At 43.5% G+C, this 24,398-nt stretch overlaps 2 protein-coding genes across 2 annotated transcripts; one reads left to right on the top strand and one right to left on the bottom strand.

Moving 5' to 3' along the window:
- Positions 1 to 4,260: 4,260 nt before the first annotated feature.
- On the bottom strand, positions 4,261 to 15,275 carry LOC120049110 (endosome/lysosome-associated apoptosis and autophagy regulator family member 2-like). The gene is made up of 22 exons (XM_038995352.1): positions 15,171 to 15,275; positions 12,680 to 12,800; positions 12,257 to 12,446; positions 11,798 to 11,945; positions 11,440 to 11,529; positions 11,231 to 11,336; positions 10,876 to 11,025; positions 10,704 to 10,792; positions 9,924 to 10,104; positions 9,537 to 9,665; positions 9,199 to 9,289; positions 8,864 to 8,966; positions 8,019 to 8,156; positions 7,632 to 7,907; positions 7,158 to 7,331; positions 6,850 to 7,039; positions 6,586 to 6,682; positions 6,072 to 6,173; positions 5,094 to 5,220; positions 4,757 to 4,935; positions 4,473 to 4,635; positions 4,261 to 4,323 (listed from the first exon to the last, which is right to left on the bottom strand). Exons 1-22 carry the CDS (start codon positions 15,273 to 15,275, stop codon positions 4,261 to 4,263), a joined length of 3,012 nt encoding a protein of 1,003 aa, XP_038851280.1.
- Positions 15,276 to 19,417: 4,142 nt separating this feature from the next.
- On the top strand, positions 19,418 to 23,001 carry LOC120049948 (kelch-like protein 42). The gene is made up of 3 exons (XM_038996474.1): positions 19,418 to 20,635; positions 20,811 to 21,004; positions 21,189 to 23,001. The coding sequence occupies exons 1-3, from the start codon at positions 19,872 to 19,874 to the stop codon at positions 21,638 to 21,640; spliced, it is 1,410 nt and encodes a 469-aa protein (XP_038852402.1). The 5' UTR covers positions 19,418 to 19,871; the 3' UTR covers positions 21,641 to 23,001.
- Positions 23,002 to 24,398: the final 1,397 nt, after the last annotated feature.

Below are 24,398 nucleotides of genomic sequence, written 5' to 3'. Positions count from 1 at the left end.
GTCAATATTAATCTCACACATTTTTACATACATTTTTCAAACGTTCAAATTTCAATAGCTCCTTGGTCATGTGACCTACTGACTTCAAACAAGGTTCAGAATGTACACTCAGCGGGCCTACACATGGCATACCCTTTAGTTTGTCGATTTTTATCTCACATGATTTTACATAAATTTTTCAAACTTTAGAATTTCAATAGCTCCTTGGTCATGTGATCTAGCGACTTCAAACAAGGTTCAGAATGTCCACTCAGTGGGCCTACACATTGCACACCCTTTAGTTTGTTGGTTTTCCTTTTTTTTATAGCATCACTTTCATATACTGTACATTAAGACAAATCCTTCTACGTTGAGTATTAGAACGCAGTTTACATAACCTGATAATGACTTGATATTTGAGTGCATTCACAACAAGCTACCTGCAGACAACTTACAAAATGCAAAATTGCATTTGAGGGTTAATTTTTCTGATGAAAATAGTTATTTGATGCATGGCCTACTATTTCTAACTGGGAAAATACATTCCTACGTCTTTTGTGAGTAAAATCCTTTTTCCAAAATTGATTTAGGTACATTTTTGTGAAGAGGTATGAGGGTTGTGATATGGGTCATTTAATAGTAAAATCATGTAAGGGATCAATACATTTCTATATTGCTTCCCCAGTATCTGCATGAACCATCAGGCCAAGTGTTTTTGGTTGACCCTGCTGGACAGAAAGAGAAGGAGGAATCGGAACACGCTGCATTCAAATTCAGGTCTTAGTTATTCCATTGTACTGGATCTAATACATATTAGCATTTTACATACATACATAAGTGTAATACTTTTTTATGACACACTGTGAAAAACTCTCTTGGCTGCTGGCTCTGTCACTTTCAGACATAGCAGATCAGACTTGAACCACAGGGGTTCTCTGTAAAGAGAGAGTAATCCAAAAGGCACAGACACACCCCATGACTTTCAACTGGCACCGTTGACCTGTATGTATTCTCTCCTGATTGGCTCTGTGGTGCACAGTCTGGCAGTCTGACTAAAGTGCCAGAGGTATGAGGAGAGACATCCTCCTTTGTATTTATGGGAACAAATATTTCCTAACACTTTGGGTCCTATTCTTGGACAGTTAGAAGACACAATGCATCAATGCAACAACAAAAAAGTATTACTAATTACTGTCCATGAGTAACCTCAACCTTGTGGGTCTATGGGTGTTTGGGCCAATAAAGTGCCAACTCAATTCTACCACTGACTAGTCTCTCATGCCCCTATGAACGGGGACACAGGGCAATAGTTTTTAATCTAAACCAGCCCTTTTTTACTGGAGTACACTAACCCCTAATTGGGGCTCTTTTCTTGACACAGTAGCAGTTTACCAGATAAGAAGTCAAGAAGATAATAAAGTAGATTGTTGTAAGGGTGTATTACATCCTGTGCTGGTCCCATTGTCATATCCATTCTGAATTCTGAGTGGTAAAATCATAGCTGAAAAATGCCTCTATGTATGTGTCTACTGTATGTGGGTGGGAATGTCTTATGTCTGTCCTACATGTAGTGTTGGTACATGGAATATTCCTCAACTGCATATATCATAAATTGTATTATGTTCAACAACTGACATTTTCAGATATTGGAAAAGATGACTGGGTGGACATAAAGTGGAAAGGAGGGGAAATAACTCACACCATGCAGAAGGACACCTTCAGCTGTGGGGTCTTTGTAATGCAGGTTTGATAGTTATATTTTCAATAATGAATGGTTAGCTGTTATGTGACAATTAGGTCAAAACCTCTATTTAATTTTTTGGTGTAGATGGCCAAGGAGGTTGCACAGAACTTCCAAGATCCCCTCCCAAATTGATATAGAACCTTCACAAACACATGGAGCAACTGCGAAAAGAAATGGCTGAGGATATACTAAAAATGTCTGGTAATGACATTTCATTCAAAGTAAATGTAAATTCTTTCTTTTTATGTAGTTGTGTGGGACAGCCATATGTTCAGTTCATGCCTATGATTTCAGAGTTCAACAAAGCCAACAACTGATTCATGTGTGCCACTGATAAAGAACCTGGATGTGGCCCAAAGACTGACTGGGTTAGTAACTTTATCTAACATGTTTATAATCTTTTGACAACAGTGACGGCATGTAAGACAATTTATGATATAACACAATGGATGGCTAATTCGTCATACTGCATTGATATTTGATATTATTTATAACGTGTTACGTTTTGTTTTAGATTGAATGTTTTGCATGCCAAAAGAGTTCAAGAGTGAAGAACACAAACTGGAAGTGCAGTCTTTGTTGTTGAAAATGTATGCTATACCCCATCCACACTGAAGAGGCTCTGAAATGTACATCAACCAGGGATGAAGAGAAAGTTAACACGGTGAAATGTCTTGTACTTATTTAAAGTTAAGTGTCTGTTGACATGTTGGAAAAGTTTAAAGGTCTACAATTTCTGTTTAATTTGTCAATATTACATTTTTATTCATTGATTTTCTGGCCACCTTTACTGTGGTTACATGTACAGTACATGTATTGACCAGCAAACCCACTGCAGCCTACCTCATCTCACTCTCCATCCCTGCTTTGGACAATTAATAGCATGACTCTCGTACTTTGCCCTTTTCCTTTATGGTTGATATTAACAACGAAAGGAGATATTATCTGTCTCTCTTCTATTGTGTACCACTGTTAAATACTGTGGAAAAATAAAAAAACAGGGAAAATAAGTACTTAGAACTACCAATTATTTTAGATAAATATTAAAGAAAAGGGTAAACACATCACTGGACTGAACCCTCTAATTGTCAAACTAATATTAATGTACAACAATATAGAAGATACATGATAGAGGTTATGCAATATGGGTGTATATCCACTGCACGCTTCTTAGGTGTGTAATTGACATGTCCAAGGAGCTATTGAAATGTAAAACTTTGAAAAAATGTACGTTACACTGCGTGATTTTACAGTACACAAACAAGCGTGTGCAATATATAAGGCTAGTTCGTGGACATTCTGAAGTTTGTTTGAGTCCAGTAGGTCACATGACCAAGAAGCTATTGAAACTTTAAATTTTGAAAAATTAATGTAAAATCTTGTGAGGTGAAAATGGACAAACTAAAGGGTGTGCAATGTGTAGGCCCACTGAGTGTACATTCTGAACCTTGTTTTAAGTCACTAGGTCACATGACCAAGGAACTATTTCAATTAGAATGTTTGAAAAATTCAGGTAAAAATGCGTGAGATGAAAATGGACAAACTAAAGGGTGTGCAATATAGAAAGGTAGTCAGTGGACATTCTGAACCTTGTTTGAGTCAAGTAGGTCACATGACCAAGGAGCTATTGAAATTTTAATGTAAAAAAAGTTTGTACTTTGTTCACGCTCCCTAACTAATTCAACTAGGAATACAAAATGCTGCTCACATTTCCACATGTTTATTAGGTTTGGAGAGAAAATGAATGCCCAAAAATAAGACCTGTGCAATGTTGTGCTCAATTTTTCCAACATCATGACACTTATTTGGAGTCTGTGGCTCAAGTGGTTTGAAAGCAATTGAGGTTTGAAAGCGCAAATAGCCGTCGAATATCCAACAAACTGGTCTAATTCTACAAGACATGGTATTCTCAGGAGTATTCCAGGCCCCATTAACTATTGTTGTATTACTATTATTATTAATAATAATAATAATACTAATGTGTAGCCTAACAGAACTGCACACAAATACAAACACGGCCCCAAAGGCAAGTGAGAATTTAATAAAGATAAATCATAACACCACTAATAATTATAAATACTTTAGACATGACTGTACAGATAAACTCCAAATGACAATACAAAATATACAAAAACAGTGACAGTTTCTTTCATTTGCAGCCCTTCAATATCCATGGCAATAAGCATGGTTGTGTTCCCCTGTGTGGTAGGGTCTAGGGTGGGGAGCCAAACCACTTTCCAGTTTCAGTCAGAATCATGGGAACAGGTACCTTTGCAGAGGAAACTGGAGCAGCTGGAGCCACGATGGAGTCCTCGGGAATGAGCAGAGCCCAGGAGACATGAAGAGGAGTGGAACTCAGTGCCAACCCTACCAACTCTTGCTTCTTCTTTCTCTATTTCCCTTTCTCTCTCTCTCTCTCTTCCTTCCTTCCTTCCTTCCTTCCTTCCTTCCTTCCTTCCTTCCTTCCTTCCTTCCTTCCTTCCTTCCTTCCTTCCTCTCTTCTTTCTTTCCCTTTCTCTCTTCTTTCTTTCTCGTCGTTACCCCCAGACCCATCTCTCAGACTGGGATGACTTCAGCTGTACCGACTCACTGCTGTCTCCCTCCCTCTGCTGAAGGATAGAGATACACACAGGGTTAACACACACACACACACACACACACACACACACACACACACACACACACACACACACACACACACACACACACACACACACACACACACACACACACACACACACACACACACCTTGTTGGCGATGGCCCTGAGCTTCCCGAGCAGTGAGGGTTTGTGGGAGTAGACCACGTCATCCTCAGGCTCCTCCCCCTCGGCCAGGGCACAGCTATCTGCCACCGGCAGCTCACACTCCTTATTGGCTGACATCACCAGCCGAGAATACTTATACTCCAGCCTGACAGGGGGTGCCACAGTGACACAGAAACACACAGGACACAGAGATGCAGGAGTCAGGAACGTTGTACTACAGCCTATGGCTAGGATGGTTATTTGATTAACAGGTGTCAGTCAATCACCTCTTGTTCTTCTTCCAGAAATAGCAGGTGAGAGAGACGAGCAGCACAGCCAAGAAGGCCCCGCCCCCTACCCCCACCTTTAGCCATAGGGCGATGGCCTCGCAGGGGGCGGAGCTCTTAGCTGGCAGGGAAATGCCTTTGATGCACAGTTTTGGCTCATTCCACACAGACAGAGTCTCCTACAGAGAGAGAGAGAGAAGGTGAGGGGGAAGGAGGGAGGAAGTGATGGAGAGAGAGTAGAGAAGGCGAGAAAGTAGGTTCAATTGAAATACCAAGAGGTGAAAGTAAGAGTAGCATGAGTGTGTTAAAGGAGATGAAGAGAGAGGGAACAGGTTACCTGGGCCCCTCCCTTACAGGCTCCCTCTATCTGGTGATAGTCATCCTGGGTGCAGCGGGGACAGGCGCTCCCACTCTCCCACAGGAAGTGAAACGTACAGCCGTCACACGTACCTGCAGGGCACGCACTGCGCACACACACACAGGAGAAATGTAGAAGGCGCTAATGAAAATTCACACATAAAGAATACACAAACGTTTTCAGCTGAGATGTTGAGCAGACAGTCAGACAGGTGATGTTGAGCAGACAGTCAGACAGGTGACGTTGAGCAGACAGTCAGACAGGTGACGTTGAGCAGACAGTCAGACAGGTGATATTGAGCAGACAGTCAGACAGGTGATGTTGAGCAGACAGTCAGACAGGTGACGTTGAGCAGACAGTCAGACAGGTGACGTTGAGCAGACAGTCAGACAGGTAACGTTGAGCAGACAGTCAGACAGGTGACGTTGAGCAGACAGTCAGACAGATAACGTTGAGCAGACAGTCAGACAGGTGATGTTGAGCAGACAGGTGACGTTGAGCAGACAGTCAGACAGGTGACGTTGAGCAGACAGTCAGACAGGTGACGTTGAGCAGACAGTCAGACAGGTAACGTTGAGCAGACAGTCAGACAGCTGACGTTGAGCAGACAGTCAGACAGGTGACGTTGAGCAGACAGTCAGACAGGTGACGTTGAGCAGACAGTCAGACAGGTGACGTTGAGCAGACAGTCAGACAGGTAACGTTGAGCAGACAGTCAGACAGCTGACGTTGAGCAGACAGTCAGACAGGTGACGTTGAGCAGACAGTCAGACAGGTGACGTTGAGCAGACAGTCAGACAGGTAACGTTGAGCAGACAGTCAGACAGCTGACGTTGAGCAGACAGTCAGACAGCTGACGTTGAGCAGACAGTCAGAGGTGACGTTGAGCAGACAGTCAGACAGGTGATGTTGAGCAGACAGGTGACGTTGAGCAGACAGTCAGACAGGTGTGTGTACCTGGGCACTGTGAGTTGCCCGCGGTCCGTCTTCTCTGGGTTGCAGCGTATGGTCATGACCGCACTCCGACCACGCTGGCAGGATCCAGTCGCCTGAGTAGACCTGAGACAGTCAAACACACACACTCAAATCAAATGTTATTTGTCACATGCGCTGAATACAACAAGTGTAGACCTTACCGTGAAATGCTGACTTACAACCCCTTAACCAACAATGCAGTTCAAGAAAGAGTGAAGAAAATATTTACTGAATAAACTTAAGTAAAAAACAACAAAAGTAACACAATAAAATAACGAGGCTATATACAGGGTCAATGTGCGGGGGTACAGGTTAGCCGAGGTCATTTGTACATGTAGGTAGGGGTAAAGTGACTATGCATAGATAATAGACAGCGCGTAGCAGCAGTGTACAAAAAATACATTTTCCACCCACTTTCAACCACAATGACTGATCTTCACTGGAACTATTAAACTATGAATGCTGTTCTATGGCGTCTAGGTCTACGCTGGCCTACCTGTAGAAGAAGTTGATGTCTGGTATGGTTTTTGAGTTGTCAGAGAAGAGTTCTGGTCTAGTGTTTATTCCGTCTAAATCACTGTCCACTGTCGCTCCTGAGAGAGAGACAGAAGAGATGGAGAAAACAAGTTTCAAATGAAATGGTTGAAAATAAATCTGTTTTTAGATGAAGAGTATACTTTGTGCTCTGGCTATATGACTACTAGTGGTTGTGGCACTGTTCTATAATCATTATGAAGGCACTATTCGATTGCCATCTCACCAAGGAAGGTATCAGCCAGACTGATAGACTGGGATGCCAGAGCCATCCTGAAGCCCCGCCCATCCGCAGGAATGATGGTTGATTGACAGATGAAGCTGTCCACTGAGTTGACGAACTGGGTGGAATCACTCCCCATGTCCTTGTTGGCGATATCAGTGACATTATCTGTGCAGACAGCTGCCATCTTCCCCTGAAACAGAACACACAACGACGACCCTGAGGTATGTGTGTGTTATCTCGTGTCCACACAAGCTGATGTGTGCGTGTGCGAATGTGTGTGTGTGCGTGTGCGAATGTGTGTGTGTTACCTGGTGTCCACACAGGCTGACATTGAAGACGTGGAGATACTTTGTGCCTTTAGAGGTGAAGCTGGGGCCGATGGTGAGCGAGGCCACGGTGCTCAGAGAGCTCAGGTCAAAGGTCAGGGTGCGGTTGTTCTCCGTGTGACTGAAGGAGCAGTCGCTATAGCAACGAGAGTGCTCCTAGGAGGGGGCACAATAGCATTAAGTCAACACACACCGCACAAATAGCGGCTCACATGATACACACATGATAGTACCAATGCTAAAAACATTATTATCCAGAGCAGAGACTGTTAACTGTTGATCTGGATGAGAGTAAAACTCCTATAAGTACGGCCCTGAGATTTTAGATTAGGTTATGAGGATGTAATGTTATAAAGTGGTTCTAATGATTATAATGGTTACGTAAGGTTAGTTTGTAAGGTTGTAACTTATGGTTGTGTGATGATATGAGTTGTGTGTTTGTGTTTAATATAATACCTTGTTGCTCTTACTCCCGGGGCCACAGGGCAAACACGCGTCTTCTCCATATGTGTGGTGACCAGACAGGTATGTGTTGGGGGGGCACTCCTGGCACCGGTTGGTGTCTCTGTCAATGTAGAACCCAGCTGGGCATGGAATACACGACGACGACCCAGACCGCTGAGAACTCTGGGATAGGAGGGCGCAGGCCCGGCACGCAGATGCCACGCCATCCTGGACGTTTGTCACGCTCACCGAGTAGAGTATCACCACATCACTGATGTACCGCCGCACCTAGATACACCCACGTCAATATATTATAGTGAAGTATGTGAGTGTGTCTGTGAAGTATGTGTGTGTGCAGTGTCACTGTGTGTGTGAGAGTGTATGTGTGTGTGTACTCACGTCCTGAGCCTGGTTGGTCCTCTGGAAGGCCCAAGTGTATGATACGGATGCGTTTCTGGTCATGATGTGTGTGTAACTCTGTCTCTCCTTACTCCCCTCCCATGACTCCACCACCGTGGTGCTCTTCCTGTTCACATCCTGCAGGGGGCGACACACACAGGGTTTATATGGGAGCGGATCACTCTAGTTTACAATTTACACAGTGACTGGTTTATCTGAAATCTCACTGCTTTACTGTGATTTAGTTGTGTATATTGTGTACTGTGATTGGCTGTGTTTGTTCAAATATACTTTAGTTTCATCAGTTTTAACCTTGTCTACTGCAGGGATTTTCAGCTAGATTCAACCACGGGCCGATGTTTTCTTGAGTGGATTGACCGCAAGAAGCACAAACATAATATTTTACTAAAACATAATCATTTCAAACCTTGTGTACATTTGTATACGATCACATATATTTCTCTGTTATACGTGGGAATACTTGGGAACCGATTTCCAAAATTAAAATCACTTGTAGCTGATTTGCTGGTGTTTTTACAGTGTTTTATGTCCAACAATTAAATGTTGTATTATTTCTTTGGGCTCAGAAAACTTGGGGGGCTGCGGGCCGCCAGTTGGGGAACCCTGTTCTGCTTTATATGGCTTTACTAACAAACATAGATATTGATATGTATTTATCCAATAGCGGGATAAAAGTAGGTCACTCATGTATTGGCTGTGTCATACTGGCTATGTTGGGTTGGGTAATATTGATTTACTGGCTAAAACACTGTTGATATTGTCAGTAACATTTCCCTGAGAACCTAGACACACACTCGTGCAGATGCGAATGATCCGACACACACCATCATGAAGTAGAGCTCACAGTCGGCAGAGCAGATTGTCTCGAAGACGAAGGTGATCCGGCCAAACTCAGTCCCGGTCATCCCAGCAAGTGATGTGGGTAACCTGACAGAACACACACATACACACAGTTAACAAACACACACACATACACACAGTTAACAAACAAACACACACACACACACACACACACACACACACACACACACACACACACACACACACACACGTTTCATGTTTCACAATAATCATAGCCATGTGTTCATTCTGACCACATGACCTATCCAGGAAAAACCTGAGAGCTCTAGCAATAATACACAGTCAAGCCAAGACTAACTTGAAGCCAGGAACCAGCAGGTTCAGGATGAGGTAATCGTTATCCGAGCCTCCAGCACCGCTGCGTATGTGATCCCCTGCCACCTCCCAGCCTGAACAACAACATATTACTGTGATTACACATTCCATTAAACACACATCTATATTCCTTACAATCTGAGGGACACCACATATCTATTAAAAATACATCTATGCTCCCATTAGTCAGAGAGACACAGAGTTATTACATACCCAGCAGGATGTCTATATTAGACATATCTACTATTCACCCATGTGTCCTACTACATACATATTACATATCTCTTGACCCTAATCACCCGAGACATGTTTCTCTCTCACCGTTCATATCGTCACATTTGGAGTTGCCCACGTTGAAGCAGGAAGTCTTCATGTTGGAAGGGAGGACGTTCCACCATTTATACTCGTACCCCAGTACTGGCTCTGTCCCTGCAGGACAATCCTCACACACTGGGACAGACACACACAACCGTCAACAACACATTTCATTATACAGCAATACAGACGTGAGTGGCGTGTGTGTGTGTACTGTAAGTGTGTGTATGTGCACTGTTAATGTATATACACATGTGAATATATACATATATAGTATGTGTGTGTGTGTGTGTGTGTGTGTGTGTGTGTGTGTGTGTGTGTGTGTGTGTGTGTGTGTGTGTGTGTGTGTGTGTGTGTGTGTGTGTGTGTGTCTGTGTGCGCACGTGTGTGTACCTGAGGTGCCGTCAGAGTGTGTTCCAGGAGGACAGGGGAAGCAGGTGGAGTCGTTGGTGTTGTAGTAACCAGGGTTACAGGGCGGGCAGGCCTCTCTCTCCCCTGTAGGGGGCAGTGCCACAGCGCCCGTCACATTCTGCTCACAGATCCTCGGCTCCACCCACCGGTACATCACCTGCGTCTGTCACCACGGCAACCACAGCAGTTACCTCACAACCTTAGAGATACTATACACAGAATGTCTTATGTATTGTAATCTAATGTATATGACCACAGCCTTCGCTCTATATATTGTGGAAGGACCACCAGAGGGCAGGCTGGGCTGATGGATAGTAGCCTAACAAGGCATGTGTGACAAGGTAACCAGAGGCAATTAAGCACAGCTGACGGTACTAATGACATATTCTCTTTCCCCTATAAGAGAGAATATGGAACCAGCAGATAAAGGGGGGAAAACTATCTCTGGAGGATGGCCACCAAGAGAGAGGAGCTATCCACAAAGAACCATTAAGACGGTGACAAACCCGTGACTTTTGTTGTAGTTTAAAGATAATCGTATTGTGTTCCTGTTTCATCTGGAGAAGAAGATGTATGTTTTTCCTTGGGAGATTTTCATTGATTATGTTGGAGTGTTTGTATTGACCAAAATCCCTCAATAGAGAACTGTGCTCAATCAAGAAAACCTACTCCTGGCTCGTTTATTCCACCTTTCCGCTTTAGAGTGATGCCAAATTACTTGGTCCGCTCACAATATGCACACTATATGTGTGTGTGACTTACCTTTCCCTCGCTGTCGCAGGCTGTGTGGATCTGAAAGTAATCCTTCTCCGAACATGGAGGCCTCTCCTTACACTGTGACCATCCTTCATCTGAGTGAAAGAGAGAGAGACAGTGGATATTTAAACTGGGCTCTACTGATACATTTGAATGTGTGTGTGTGTCTAGTACATACGTGAGTACTGTGTGTCGGGGCAGGGAGTACAGGAGGCGGCTCCCTTGTTAGACGATGTGTTCCTGGGGCAGGGCTGGCAAGAGGAGGAGCCAGGGGCGGAGCTAAACCAGCCTGGTCGGCACGGGAAACACTCTGAGGTGTAGGCAACACCTAGACAGAGACACATAATTAATTAGGATGTAGATTCTGCTGTCGTCTCACACTGTGGTCTCATTTCCTAGATCTAAGAAGGGCGATTTCTGGAGTGGGCAGAATCTGGAGTGCCTTGACCGACCACATTACAGAGGCATGCGGAATGGGAGAGAGAATATAGGTGAGTGTGAAGATAGGGAGTAGAGGTACGAGCAGTCTTTACCCTCAATCTGGATGTTCCTGAGCAACACTGGTTTAACCATCTTCCCTCCGACCAGGATCCCTGTCGTCCTCCAGTACAGTATGTTAGTGCCAGACTTCAGATTCACCTGAGTCACATGTCACACAATATGTTGCACACAGATTATGTTACACACATCACACACACCAATCATATAACACACGTATCACATACACTGCCTTCCTCCTCACCGTGTGTGTGTCCCACTCTCCATTGGTGGTGAGTTTGATCCACTTCTGATCGTCGGTCTGTGCCATCTCCTGACACTGCTCGTTCTGGACCTGAACACACGTCACCACGGTAACCACTCAGAACATTGCATCACATGATTCTCTCGCTTCCAATCAGCAGCTGATTCTCCTCACCACAGTTAAGCACTCAATTGCCCACATCTATTGATGTACAAAAATATATTAATGTACAATTAAAGTCTTCCCTGCTACCGCAAAACAGACCCACTTTTCATCTCTACATACGTCAACCAGCTAAATAAAAGGGTAATAAATGAACTGATATAAACTTTATCAGGGAGGAGAGAGTCAGACTCACATAGAACTCAAAAAATATGTTGTTGTCAGGGTACTGGTAGCTGAAGGAGACAGAGCCCTGCTTCTCCAGATGCACAGCGTAGACCAGAGACACGGTGCACTCATCACGACTAGACTCCAGATACACACCCTGCGGCGTCCACGATGAGCTACAGTACACAGAAAGAGAATACAGGACTACTGTGAGTTTGTGTGTGTGGCTGTATGTGTAGGACAGGTGTGTGTATGTGTGTGTGTGTTTTGGGTTTTACTATCCTTGTGGGGACCAGAAGTTCTCACAAGGATAGTAAAACAAGGAAAAAATTTAAGATTTTCACCACAGGGAAAAAGGCTATTTTATGTTTATTGTTACAATTAGTGTTAGGTTTAGGGGTTAGGGTTAGGTGTTAAGCGTTAGGGTTTTGAATGTGAATCAACTGTTTGGTCCCCACAAGGACAGTAAAACCGACATGTGTGTTACCTATTACAGGCCTGACTCTCCTCTACACTGGGTCCTGGGTCCATGTAGGTGGCCAGGCTGGTGAAGCCGGCAGGGATAGTGTCCCATTGGTCGAAACGCACCCCACTGCCCAGCGAATAGGAGCCGGCCGCACACGGCGTACATTGCTGAGCGGACATCTCTAGGAACTCTCCCGCCGCACACGAGAATGCTGACAGACAGACAGACACAGACAGGGAGAGAGGAGGGTCACACACACACAATGTGACAGACACATTCACACCGAGACAGTATCTCTCTCTCTCATGAACGTACGCAGCTATCTTGAACAAGTCTCTCTGGAAAAATAGATTTTTTATCTAAATGAGGCAAACCTGAATAAATAAAGGTGAAATAAATGTTAATGAACACACACACACACGTACGCGCACGCACAGTACTCACAGCAGTCTGTTCCTCTGGTGGGAGTAGGCAGGGCTGAGCAGGTGCCCAGATTGTGGGGGATGGCCACCCTCCATCGAGACCCTGCACTGTCACACTCTGTATACTCATAGTAGTAGTCTGTCTGGAAGATACACAATCTCACAGTAGTCATATTAGAGCATGATACACTCACTTAGACACACAGTCACAATCAGTCACACATGTCCCAGTAGATAAAACAATATAAGACACACTTAAATCTGCAGTGACAGAACAGGTTGCAAGGATTTCATTTTAGTGACACCTCCTTGTCACTTCTTTGTCAATGTGCCAGAACACCCATTCACTCGTCATATGCAGTTGTTTTTCAGGACAGCATGCACCAAATGAATCTAATAAGCTGCATAGGCGTACTAAACAGCCAACATCAAGTATGATGGAAAGCCAGTGTCAGAGCAGGTTGTCATCAGTGAGGCTGGGCAGATAAGGAAAACAAAATCAGACGGAAAGAAAAGAAAGCTCCATTAATAATTGCTATATGTTAAGTCAATACTCTGGTTATTATAATTGCTGTATGTTAAGTCAATACTCTGGGTTATTACCGCTCATCTTTGTCTCAGCCATATGCATTTGTTCTTCTGTTTGTTTACTACTAAGTAGTAAGCCAATTGTGAACAGGTCACTTCAGGTCAATAACATAACTTCTACCGGAAAAAACTGTTCATCCACACAACCAAGCATGTGTGTGTGTGTGTGTGTGTGAGAGCGAGAGAGAGAGAACGTTAGAGAGAAAGAGAGAGAGAGGGAGGATCCTCACAGAGAAAAGGCATAAGGACACTGGATGGCCATCTTGTTTTGGAGGCCATGGTGGTTTGTCTCTAAGCATTCTATCTGCAGCCAGTGATGCAACACTTCACTTCCACCACCATGTTGCTCACCATCCCCTTCCTCCATCCTCCCAAACCTTCTGTTCACCCAGCATTGCCATGGCAATCAATCCGGACCACTGACAAACAGCTCACTGCCACCCAAATCATTACTGCATTCAAAGTGGGTGAGTGTGTGTGTATATACTGACTGTATGTGGTTCTGTTAATGTTAAATGTGTGTGTGTTTGTGTGTGAAAGAGCGAGAGAACGAGAGTGAGAGAGTCAGTGAGTGAGTGTGTGAGAGAGAGAGAGAGAGAGAGAGAGAGGGGTGGGGAATCTGAGGATGGAGATGTGAGAGAGAGAGAGAGAGAGAGAGAGAGAGAGAGAGAGAGAGAGAGAGAGAGAGAGAGAGAGAGAGAGAGAGAGAGAGTTTAAGGCTGTGTGTGGAGTATAGATAAACCTGGGCTCTTTTGTATAGATCATCATCTCTCTCTAGTTCTAACAAGTATTGTTCCTGCCATTTCCACACAAATATTGGGGACATGGGCAAACACACACGCATAACAAACTCTCAATAGGTGAGGCCATATATCAGCTAGATGAGAGGTAGCTATAGAAACCCCTTAGTACCATGCCCCATGGCAACCCCTTTCAAGTGGAGTGCACCTGCTTTCCTCAGAGGCAACTAGGAGTCTGGGGAGGGGCTGGTGGGTAAATATTGGTACTGTGGTGGATATGGGGCTTGTGCAGTGGAATTGAAGGTAGATAAAAGGGTATTGAGATTAATGTGCATAACTTGTCTCCTTGTGACTCATCATGGTCACCATGGATACAGAGGAGACCTATCCATCATCCATGAATCCATCAGTGTGTGTGTGTATGTGTGTGTGTGTGTGTGTGTGTGTGTGTGTGTGTGTGTGTGCGTGCGTGCGTGTAGATCTGGCAGTGTAATGGGACACACTCTGGGACACAAATCTGACAGCACTCAATAATTTTCAGCTCAAATAATATGGAGAAGGCTGGGACAGAGATGGCTTCCAGGCAGCTATTGTCCTTAGAGAGCTGATATCATAGCCATAATAGATACATCTAACCGGATAATGCAGTGCCAGGGCCCTTGCTGTTCAGCTGTCCTTCCCTCCTCTGTTTTCCTCTTACTCAGCGGTAATATTACTCCGGCACATCATCGGAAGGCAGCACGGACGAGGATGGATGCCAAGTGATCGGCTCAGTGCGCCGCGTCATCATATTATGGAGCCTTATATTTTGTCAACATGCTTAGGATTTAAGCCGATAAGAAGAATAGGCGACCAACACATTTTAAATCCCACCACTAACAAAGAAGGCCTCCATAACATCGTTTATCTCCACTCCATTCCACGCCAATAGGTATTTTATAACAACGATTGGCAGAAGGTTGTAGCCTATAATCCCCTGGTTAATGTTTATTCTTGACCCATATGATAACGTTCGTAACAAACATGATAAATATGGTTGGGACATAGAATAAGATGATTACACATTGTGCGTTCAGCGCACTTGGTGGCAATGTCATGGCCTGCTTATTTATTGTAGTTTAATAACAGTGTTTTAAATAACAGTGTGACAGCCAATGCCGTTCGTGTCGAGCTGCGCGCTCTTACCTCATTGCACGGGCGCAGGTTCCTGCTCGCGGACACCCATTGCCGGGCGCTGATGATGAATAAAAAACATTTAAGAAAACAGAACCCACGTGACTCTTCCCTCATCTTCGTTTTGTTTTAAGACAGTCCGTCAAAGGCTTCGGATGAAGACCATACGCATGAATGACAGTGCGTGATTTTGGTTATGGTGCCCACTCGTTATGAATGCGCGCGGTTCTCTCCTCCGCTACGCTGCGCTCAAGAGCCATCCTGTCAGAGGCACGCGGCCGACGTCACTCTGCTAAAGTACTGGCTTTGCGTTATTTTAAGACAGCTAATTGACACGGAGGTAAAGTTGCTTTTATATTCACACATTCGTACATTCATCAGACATTCAACAGACATTCGCCAAAAGCCATTCACAAATGTAAAAATCAATAACTAATTCACCGTTTGTCACAGAATCATCAAACTAGATATGATTTATTCTATAAATATCTAGCAGGCTTTGACAACCTTTGTTTTGAATACAAATTCCAGTTTAGATTTGATAGAAATACATAAAATCTATAAAATGCAATTTAAAGCTGTATAAATCAATAACTAATTCACCCTTGTCACAGAATCTTCAAACTAGGTATGATTTATTCTATAAATGTCTAGTATAATTGTACAACCTTTGCTTTGAGTAAACATTCCAGCTAACACAACGTGCCATTGGAACACAGGAGTGATGGTTGCTGATAATGGGCCTCTGTACTCCTATGTGGATATTCCATTAAAAAATCTGCCGTTTCCAGCTACAATAGTCATTTACAACATTAACAATTTCTACACTGTATTTCTGATCAATTTTATGTTATTTTAATGCACAAAAAAATAGCTTTTCTTTCAAAAACAAGAACATTTCTAAGTGACCCCAAACTTTTGAACGATAGTGTACGTATATACTGTATATATATATTGGGTATTGGGTATTGAAAGATAACAGAGGGTGGATAACAAAAAAAAAACACTTAATATAAGAAGTGGACGGTACATGTTTTGTTTTTGGGCTAAATGTATACATTATGATTTGCCTCTGAACTGTATGTGAACCCCTCTGCAATCTACTGTCACTAACCATTAAAAATGAGGACTTCAACCGGGCTGTCCCTATGCTATTTGCTCTCTTTCTCTCTCAAACTGCTAGCACAAAGCCTACATCAAAATGTGTTTTTTTCACAAAAGATCCTGAAAAAAAATGGCCCAATGGCCCAAATCAGCTCTACATAATTCAGCAGGGAGGTGTGCAACTACCACACATTATACCCATTATACCAGTGGGGAAATATGTCACCTACATAGGTATTACCATATCCCTTTCAATTCACATTCCTTGCAAAAATAACTATTTGCAAACATTTTAAAACATCCAGAAAGACAGTCGTCTTAGAAGGGCATTTATACTTTAAAATACATATTTTATGTGAATGGATGTGGATGAAAGAATTCTGCCAGTGTTTTAAGGTCCTAGTTTCATATGTGTTTCTTTACCGCCAACTCTATACATCCAAGTGAACCTATGAGGACCTTGGGGATCAGATTTACTTTATTAGGTTCACCACCCTATTCACGAAAATAAATTGCTCCTACATACACCAAGTCCACAGTGGCGGTTCTGGGGGGGGGGGGGGGGGGGGGGGCAGTGCCCCTGTGACAACAATTTTGGACCCCCTTGTGGCCCCCCTAAATGTTGAGTATGAAATAATTTTTACATAGCACATTTTTGCTATCATTCTTTTTTTACATCCGTTATTAGACAGTGGCAATGATGATGATTATGAACATGGTCTTTTGCCTGCTAATGCCTTCAATGCAGTGAAGAAAACAATGACAACAATAACATCTAATGTAACTGGCCCCTCTAACAGTACAACTGGCCCCAGCTTGGCCCCCCCAGTTGAAATGGTCTAGAACCGCCACCGCAAGTCCATAGATGTTATGTATTTCTATCAAGTCAAAACTGGAATGTTTACTCAAAATAAAAGGATGTTAAAATATGCTAGACATTTATAGAATAAATCATACCTAGCTTGATGATTGTGTCATAAACTGGAATTTTTATTCAAAACAAAGGTTGTAAAAGTATGCTAGACATTTATAGAATACACCATATTTATTTTTATGTTTCTGTGACAAACGGTGAATTAGTTATTGATTTATACAGCTTCAAATGGATTTTGGTGAATATCTGTTGAATGTCTGTTGAATGTCTGTTGAATGTCTGATGAAAGTCGGTTGAATGTCTGAATGTGTGAATATAAAACCAACTTTACCTCGGTCTAATTGACAGCAAGAACAATGTGTTTTGTTATTAAGTCCACCATCTGTGTATAGACTTATTACCAACAGTGTTCACTGTTAAAATATATTACTGTTTATTTCCATAAATGATTAGGCAAACGTAAAAAAAATCTTACAGCAGCCCAATAACATGGAATGGGGTGAATGTTGGTCAAAATGAGGAGGCTAAATAGGCAGACAGATGGGTCAAGCATTGGGTCAAGTAGCACACCCTGGCACCGCGCACCACTTTAAATGAAGCACCAGGAAGATACTGAGCTGCTGACTTGTAAGCTAACAACCACACTAAACCAGTTGTAGGCCTATCCTGATTCTCAAGAGAAGTTGTGCCAGATGCAAGATGAGACATCAATGAAGGAGAATACAAAATGACTGGGGAAATACCAGGCATATTTTTTTTTAACTCTGCAACTCTTTCAACTATTGACTTTTTTCCCAACTGCCACCAGTTTGTTGGCAAAACATTAACGACACAGATATATTGACATAGTAAAATAAATGAAAGTGTGTAAATAAAATATATTAAGCATATTTTGTGCTGAAACCCTTATATAAAGGCCAATGGTATTGACTAAGTTTATGGTAAAAATCCTCTTATTTTATTATTTTATATATTTTACATGTGATAATCTGAAGTACCCAAAAGGGCCACTAGATGTCCTTTAATAAATGACAAAAAATCCTTGAAAGTTACCAAAATTCTGGTAGTTTACTGGTAAACTTTGAAAGTTACCAGTAATATAACCTCTCTTTGCAACCGGGACACATTTAGGCAGTTTTGCCCTGGAAACATGTATGCCATAGGAATACAATTTCTATGGTATGGTGCATGGGAAGGAGGTGCCAGATGGTTGTCTGTAGAGGTGCAGCAAGCCACAGTTCTGGGGCAGTGTCTACAACGTATGGACACTTGACAGTCCAGCTCATAGGTCCCATATAGGGTAGACCCGTTGCAGGTGTGAATATCTGTTGTTAGTCCCAGTCTGAAGTAGTTGGGTCTGCCATAGTGTCGTGTCCTCACCCATCCCCCCTCCTACCAACACACACACACACACACACACACACACACACACACACACACACACACACACACACACACACACACACACACACACACACACACACACACACACACACACACACACACACACACACACACACACACAAGCTGCCTGCCCCTATACATGGCCATCCGCATTCTTGAAGAGCGCAATCAGCCATTATCTAGACTTGTACTCCCTCGATGAGTGTTTTTTCCACGGAGCAGAAGGGTGAAGAATGCAGAAAGTCTGTCTGTTTTAACTCTCCCCAAAACCTGCTGTTCCACTAACAAATGCCCCTGAGAAAGAGAAAAATCGAGCGGCAAAATAGTCATGCCAAACAAAAGTATCAGATTCAGCTTCCTACTACTCTACTGTTAAATTGTGATTCAAATATTTATCATTGGTACTCCAAAAGGCCTACTCAGCGAAGTGCAAAACAGTTACATATTTCATCACTGGGTAATGCTTGCCTCCAGTCCATATAGCCATTAAGTTAACAGTAAAATACTGTATCCTACATCAACCACCAATAAACATGTCCCTGTTGGGTAGGCTCAGCCTGAGATTGGAGGCTAGATGAGCTGTGTGTTGGGAGCCACAGAGGCTATACACTGATATCTTACTTCATTGCAAGTTTATGTTGTTGATAGTTGGAAACTGTGGGATTTAATGTACCTGGTTCCCTGAACATTTGGTGAAGCAAAGTATAGGAACATGTATTACGGGTGGCTTGCACCTGTCGAGTGCAGGTAGAGTATACCCCAAGCCAGCTGGTGGCAGCAACACATCTTGTACCAATCTGCATGGCATCGTCTTTACACGAAGAAGAAAACGGTGGTTTCCGGTTGAGCAAGCAAGTGACGCAACCCACAGGATCAAAACAGGAAATATGCTGCAAATTTCTCCTCAAAAACCAACTGCAGCTTTCTGCAGATTATCTCGACAATGCAAGGAAAGTGTGTTAGCCAATATAAACATCTTAAAAATGACCACATGGTCCAGCAAAACATCTTCTTTGGATATACGTTGAGATAATACCTGCTGTTTTTGAAAGATAAAGTGGCTAGCAAGATTCCAAGTCACTCTTAGCTTCTTGCTAGCTAGCTAGCACACTCATAACTGAGTTGAAATTAACCAGGCATCATCCAGACGTATGGGCTGAACATTACCATATATAGGCCTGGTGACTGCGGTGCGAGTAGAGTTGCAGACCACCCCTGTGCCTGAGAAATGTAAACTGTGACAGGCCGTCATTAACAGATCGAGGCCGGAAGAAGACAGTCAACAAAACAGATCACTTGACAACATTAGCTAGCTAACCCAACCACTAAACATGTCATCTGAACAAATAATCGTAATTGTCATGGATGACAAAACGTACAACGTCAACAAAGGCAAGTTGATAGAAAAAAGCGACTACTTCCGTGCACTGTACAGCTCTGGGATGCGCGAGTCCAGAGAGGATTCAGTGCAACTGCAGGGGCTGAGTGTGCCAGGGCTCGAGTTGGTCCTGGAGTTTATCAACACCTCCAAAGTGAAAGTAGTCAACGAGACCCTGGAAGACCTGATTGAGACTGCATCTTTTTTGCAAGTCACCTCTATCCTAAAACTCCTTTCGTCTGAAATTCGACAAGAGAATTGTGTGGAACTCTACAGCCTATCTGAGGTATATGGAACTCATGATCTACGCAACGCTTGTCTCAGATATATGAGCTGTCACTACCACCCGATGCTGCGGAGACCAGAGTTCAACGACTTACCTGCTGCCCTGCGCAACCAGGTTAGAGAGATGCGTATGAAAGGCACAGCCACTCTGGTGGCGATCGGACTTTTCACCTGTCTGGCTCTGGACCTACCAGACCAGGATGAGCCCTGGTCCATGCTGAGGTATGGGGAAGTAGAGCAGCGTTGGAAGCCGCTCGCTAACAACCTGCCCTCTGACATGGTCAATGTGAGAGGCTACGGCTCAGCCGTGTTGGACAACTACCTGTTCATTGTCGGTGGGTACAGAATGACCAGCCAGGAGATCTCAGCGGCACACTGCTACAACCCTTGTAGAAATGAATGGAACCAGGTAGCCCCCCTGAACCAGAAGAGGTCAGTACAGGTCAGCTATATGAATAGATCTCTGTCCCAGTCTTGAGTTCCAATATCCAGTCTGTTCCGATGTCTTGATCTTCAATCTGTTTTGATGCTGAGCCAGCAAACTACATAGGCTACAGTATGTCTCCGTCCTGTAATGTTGTTGTATATCCGTCTCTCCTCCGGTAAGGTCCAACTTCAAGCTGCTGGCGGTACGAGGGAAGCTGTATGCAGTGGGAGGCCAGTGTCAGGGCACTGTGGAGTGCTACAGCCCTGAGCAGGACTGGTGGACCTGTGTGTCGTCACTACCTGACCCCCTGGCAGAGTTCTCTGCCTGCGAGTGCCAGGGCATGATCTACGTCATGGGAGGATATACTGCCAGAGGTTAGTGGGGGTGATTTTCATTCCCAGCAGAAGTGAGGACATTTTCTAAAATGTCCAATGTATACACACAGTAGACATAAAGAACTGTAGGCTACACAAATAGTGCGTGTCCATTTGACAAAATATCAACTGTTTTTTCAATTATTTTAACAAATGCTGTTTTTTTTCTCTCTGTATCTACTAGACAGGAATACCAGCGTACTCCGCTACTGCCCCACCTCTGACAGTTGGACAGTGTTCCGCTCCTGCTCGGCCCACGTGCGTAAGCAGCAGATGCTCTCGGTGGAAGATACCATCTACCTGGTGGGGGGGTACACCCACGAGCTGGAGCCGGGTCCGGGGCGGCGGGCCAGCCAGACGGAGGACATGCTGACAGTGCAGTCTTACAACGTGATCACGGGGGAGTGGCTCCACCTGAAGGACAACACCTCCAAGTCGGGCCTGAACCTCACGTGCACGCTGCACAACGACGGCGTCTATATTATGTCGCGCGACGTCAGCCTGCCCACCAGCCTGGAGCACCGCGTCTTCCTCAAGTACAACATCTTCTCAGACGCCTGGGAGGCCTTCAGACGCTTCCCCGCGCTGGGCCAGAATATGCTACTCTGCTCCCTCTATCTGCCCAACGTTCTATGAGCGTTGCGGATGGAATGTAGGATGTTTAGTTGATGCCAGTGGTCGTACAGTCCAGAGACTACATCATATGCCACAAGAGGCTTGTTTGTGCGTGCTGCGGCTACGTAGCTCACATGAAGAGAAGTGGTAACGGTAGAGCTGTAGATGGTTGCAGTAGGAAACAGTATGGCCAAATCCCCGTTGGTGGGGAAAAATCTAGAAAGACACAGCTTGTTACATGATTTAAACCTTAAAGTAGCTACAAGCACAGGCAAAGCAACAGTTATGCATTGTGGGTCAATGTCAATGTCTAAGTTAGCATAGCAGCATTGGGCTACTATCGAGATCCATTTTCGGATTCTTTGATTAGAAGTAGACTTGAATCATATAGAACATTCCCTATTGTTTACACTGCAAATTAAAAATTAAGGATTTGCAAAAATCTTCGTTTTAGTGTTCACTACAAACCTTAAACGCTAATGCAAATTAGTAATATAGTTAATACGTCATATTGGATATTGAAGAAAGTTTGTAGCCAAGAAGTGGCTTTGGTTTTACACTGCCGGTTTTGCAATGGGCAATTGAAGAACTTAAATAAAATGCTAAGCTGATGCCGGACCACAATTAATAACTAAACAAATGTTTTAACTCTTGCGTGAGAAGATAAATGGTAGAATCATGAACGGACAAAATTGAGAAATTCATTGACTTGATTTAACTTATGAACATTGTTTAGAAAACAAATGCTAAGCTCAGCAGCAGTACAGTTCAATGAAATGGATAAGGAACGTGCCTTCTCCCTCACCTGGGGGATTTTGTACAGATGAAGAAGAGTTGAATTGTAAGTGACCAACCAAAACTGTCTTTTTTCCCTTTTCACTGTTGAATTATCAGGAAAGGGCTTTCATTAGGGTACGTTAAGGACAAATTGATGAAAGACAATGAGAATGTAGTTTTGGTTTAAAGGTAGACTCAGCGATATTATGCAGAAAAGTAAACAACATAGTGGGTCAATTTCCACAACTAAAGAAGCGTGAGGCTCGACTTCTCAGCTATTTTGGTGCCCTGGCTACCACGCTGTGAACAGCGTGACACAAACCTGTGCACAGATACTGTGTGTTACTGTCGCTCATCTCAATATCTCCGGTGCTGCTTGTGGCAATGCAACTTTGCTGAGTCTATCTTTAATTAAAGGGGATTACAAGCCTTTTCTGTGGAGATGGTTTGTATGAACGCAGTCTTTCTGCTGATAATACAACTACGTTGTTTGGCTTCTAAAGATGTGTTGGAGTTTAATTAATGTACTGTATATTGTTTTGTCACCTCTGGTTATGTTCTGACAGATGCCTTGGACTTAAAAGAATAAAGAAAATATTCAGGGAGTAGGTGTCGTTCTGTTTTATTGTAAAAACGTTGAAACCATGCATTCAGTGATTGTGCCTTTTTGGATGTAGAAAGCTTTGTCTTTTCATCTCTGCAAGTGAAGCTACATAAAATACTTTGAATCACATCTAAACTTTCATAGTCTGGCCATATTAAGGCCTTAAGGATCATTTAGTTATCTTTCTTCCCTGTCTATGGTTTGGTCCTTGCTTCTGTACATCCCGGTACTTTGTCCTCTCTCTTCTTTTGTAGGGGGAACTAACAGCCTTTCTCCTGAAACTATTCCCCTCTTCCCTTTTGTAGGCGAAACTAGCGTCCTCTATTCCTAAATTATTTCTCTCTTCACATTTGTAGGCAAAACTAGTGACCTGTTCCTAAACTATTGCTGTCTTTTATTTTGTAGGTGGGACTAGCGTCCTCTCTTCCTAAACTATACTGCTCTTCCCATTCGTAGGTGGAACTAGTGTCCTCTCTTGTCTAAATTATTAATCTCTTCCCATGTGGAGGCGGAACTAGCATTCTCTCTAAACTATTCCCCTTGTCGTCAAAACTAGAGACCTCTCTTACAAAACTATTCCCCTCTTCCCTTATGGAGGCGGGAATAGCTTCCTCTCTTTCTAAACTATTCTCTTCTAACATTTTGGAGGTGGTACTAGCTTCCTCTGTTCCTGAAGGATATTTTGCCTTGAGGATGTCCACATCGACAGAGAAGACAAACTGCTCGTAAGCAGTGTAATCGGTGATATTCCAACTTCCCACTATATCAGTTGCATCGTCAGTCTGTCTGATTGGGGAGAAAGCCCTTATAAACTCCAGGCCTCTGTAGTTCACAGAGGTCCACTCCTTCCCTGGGAAGTCTGTCACAGAGGAATCAGTGATACTGGTGTTCTCGCTATCCCCTTGAGAGCCATGGAACTGGTCCTCAGGAAGAGACATCTTGGTCAGGGGAATAGTGGAATGTTCCAGAGAGACTATATCTCATGTCTGCTTTCTGGGATCCAGGGTTGGTCTAGAGGGTCTGTCTGAAGGTGGAGGAGACCCGGGGCATAAGGATGGCCTGTGAGATGGTAGTTGAGGTCTGGGATGCTGAGGGCCACACACTGCAGGTTCTGCTGTGTCAGAGGCTTCTCTGCTGTATTGGTCAGTCGCACAGTCGTGTTTGTTGGGTAGGAGTATGTTTCCTTCATGAAATCTGCCCAATCATGAAACAAAGAATGGAACTATGAAATTGTTTGAAATAACTGACAAAAAATTATAAATTGGTGGCTATTTCACAATTTACATAAAAAAACAGATTTACCTAAATTGAAGGCAGGATCGTCTTCTGCATAGAATGTTAGCCTCATAAGATATTTCTCTGCATAGGGCTGAACCACCTCCATGTCTTGCAGTGAAT

The sequence above is a fragment of the Salvelinus namaycush genome, chromosome 6, assembly GCF_016432855.1.
Source record: "Salvelinus namaycush isolate Seneca chromosome 6, SaNama_1.0, whole genome shotgun sequence".
In the NCBI taxonomy this organism is placed as follows: domain Eukaryota; kingdom Metazoa; phylum Chordata; class Actinopteri; order Salmoniformes; family Salmonidae; genus Salvelinus; species Salvelinus namaycush.
This window is presented reverse-complemented; position numbering and strand designations above follow the sequence as displayed.

What these genes read in the sequence shown, in the direction of transcription:
- LOC120049110 (XM_038995352.1), bottom strand. Translation starts at nt 15,275, where the DNA reads ATGAGGGAAGAGTCACGTGGGTTCTGTTTTCTTAAATGTTTTTTATTC. An exon ending in CAGGAACATCCAGATTGAGG is followed by an intron (nt 11,026 to 11,230) that starts GTAAAGACTGCT and finishes GTCTCTGTCTAG; the next exon opens with GTGTTGCCTACACCTCAGAG. An exon ending in TTCTGGAAGAAGAACAAGAG is followed by an intron (nt 4,636 to 4,756) that starts GTGATTGACTGA and finishes ACCCCCTGTCAG; the next exon opens with GCTGGAGTATAAGTATTCTC.
- LOC120049948 (XM_038996474.1), top strand. Translation starts at nt 19,872, where the DNA reads ATGTCATCTGAACAAATAATCGTAATTGTCATGGATGACAAAACGTAC. An exon ending in GCCCCCCTGAACCAGAAGAG is followed by an intron (nt 20,636 to 20,810) that starts GTCAGTACAGGT and finishes TCCTCCGGTAAG; the next exon opens with GTCCAACTTCAAGCTGCTGG. An exon ending in GGGAGGATATACTGCCAGAG is followed by an intron (nt 21,005 to 21,188) that starts GTTAGTGGGGGT and finishes TGTATCTACTAG; the next exon opens with ACAGGAATACCAGCGTACTC.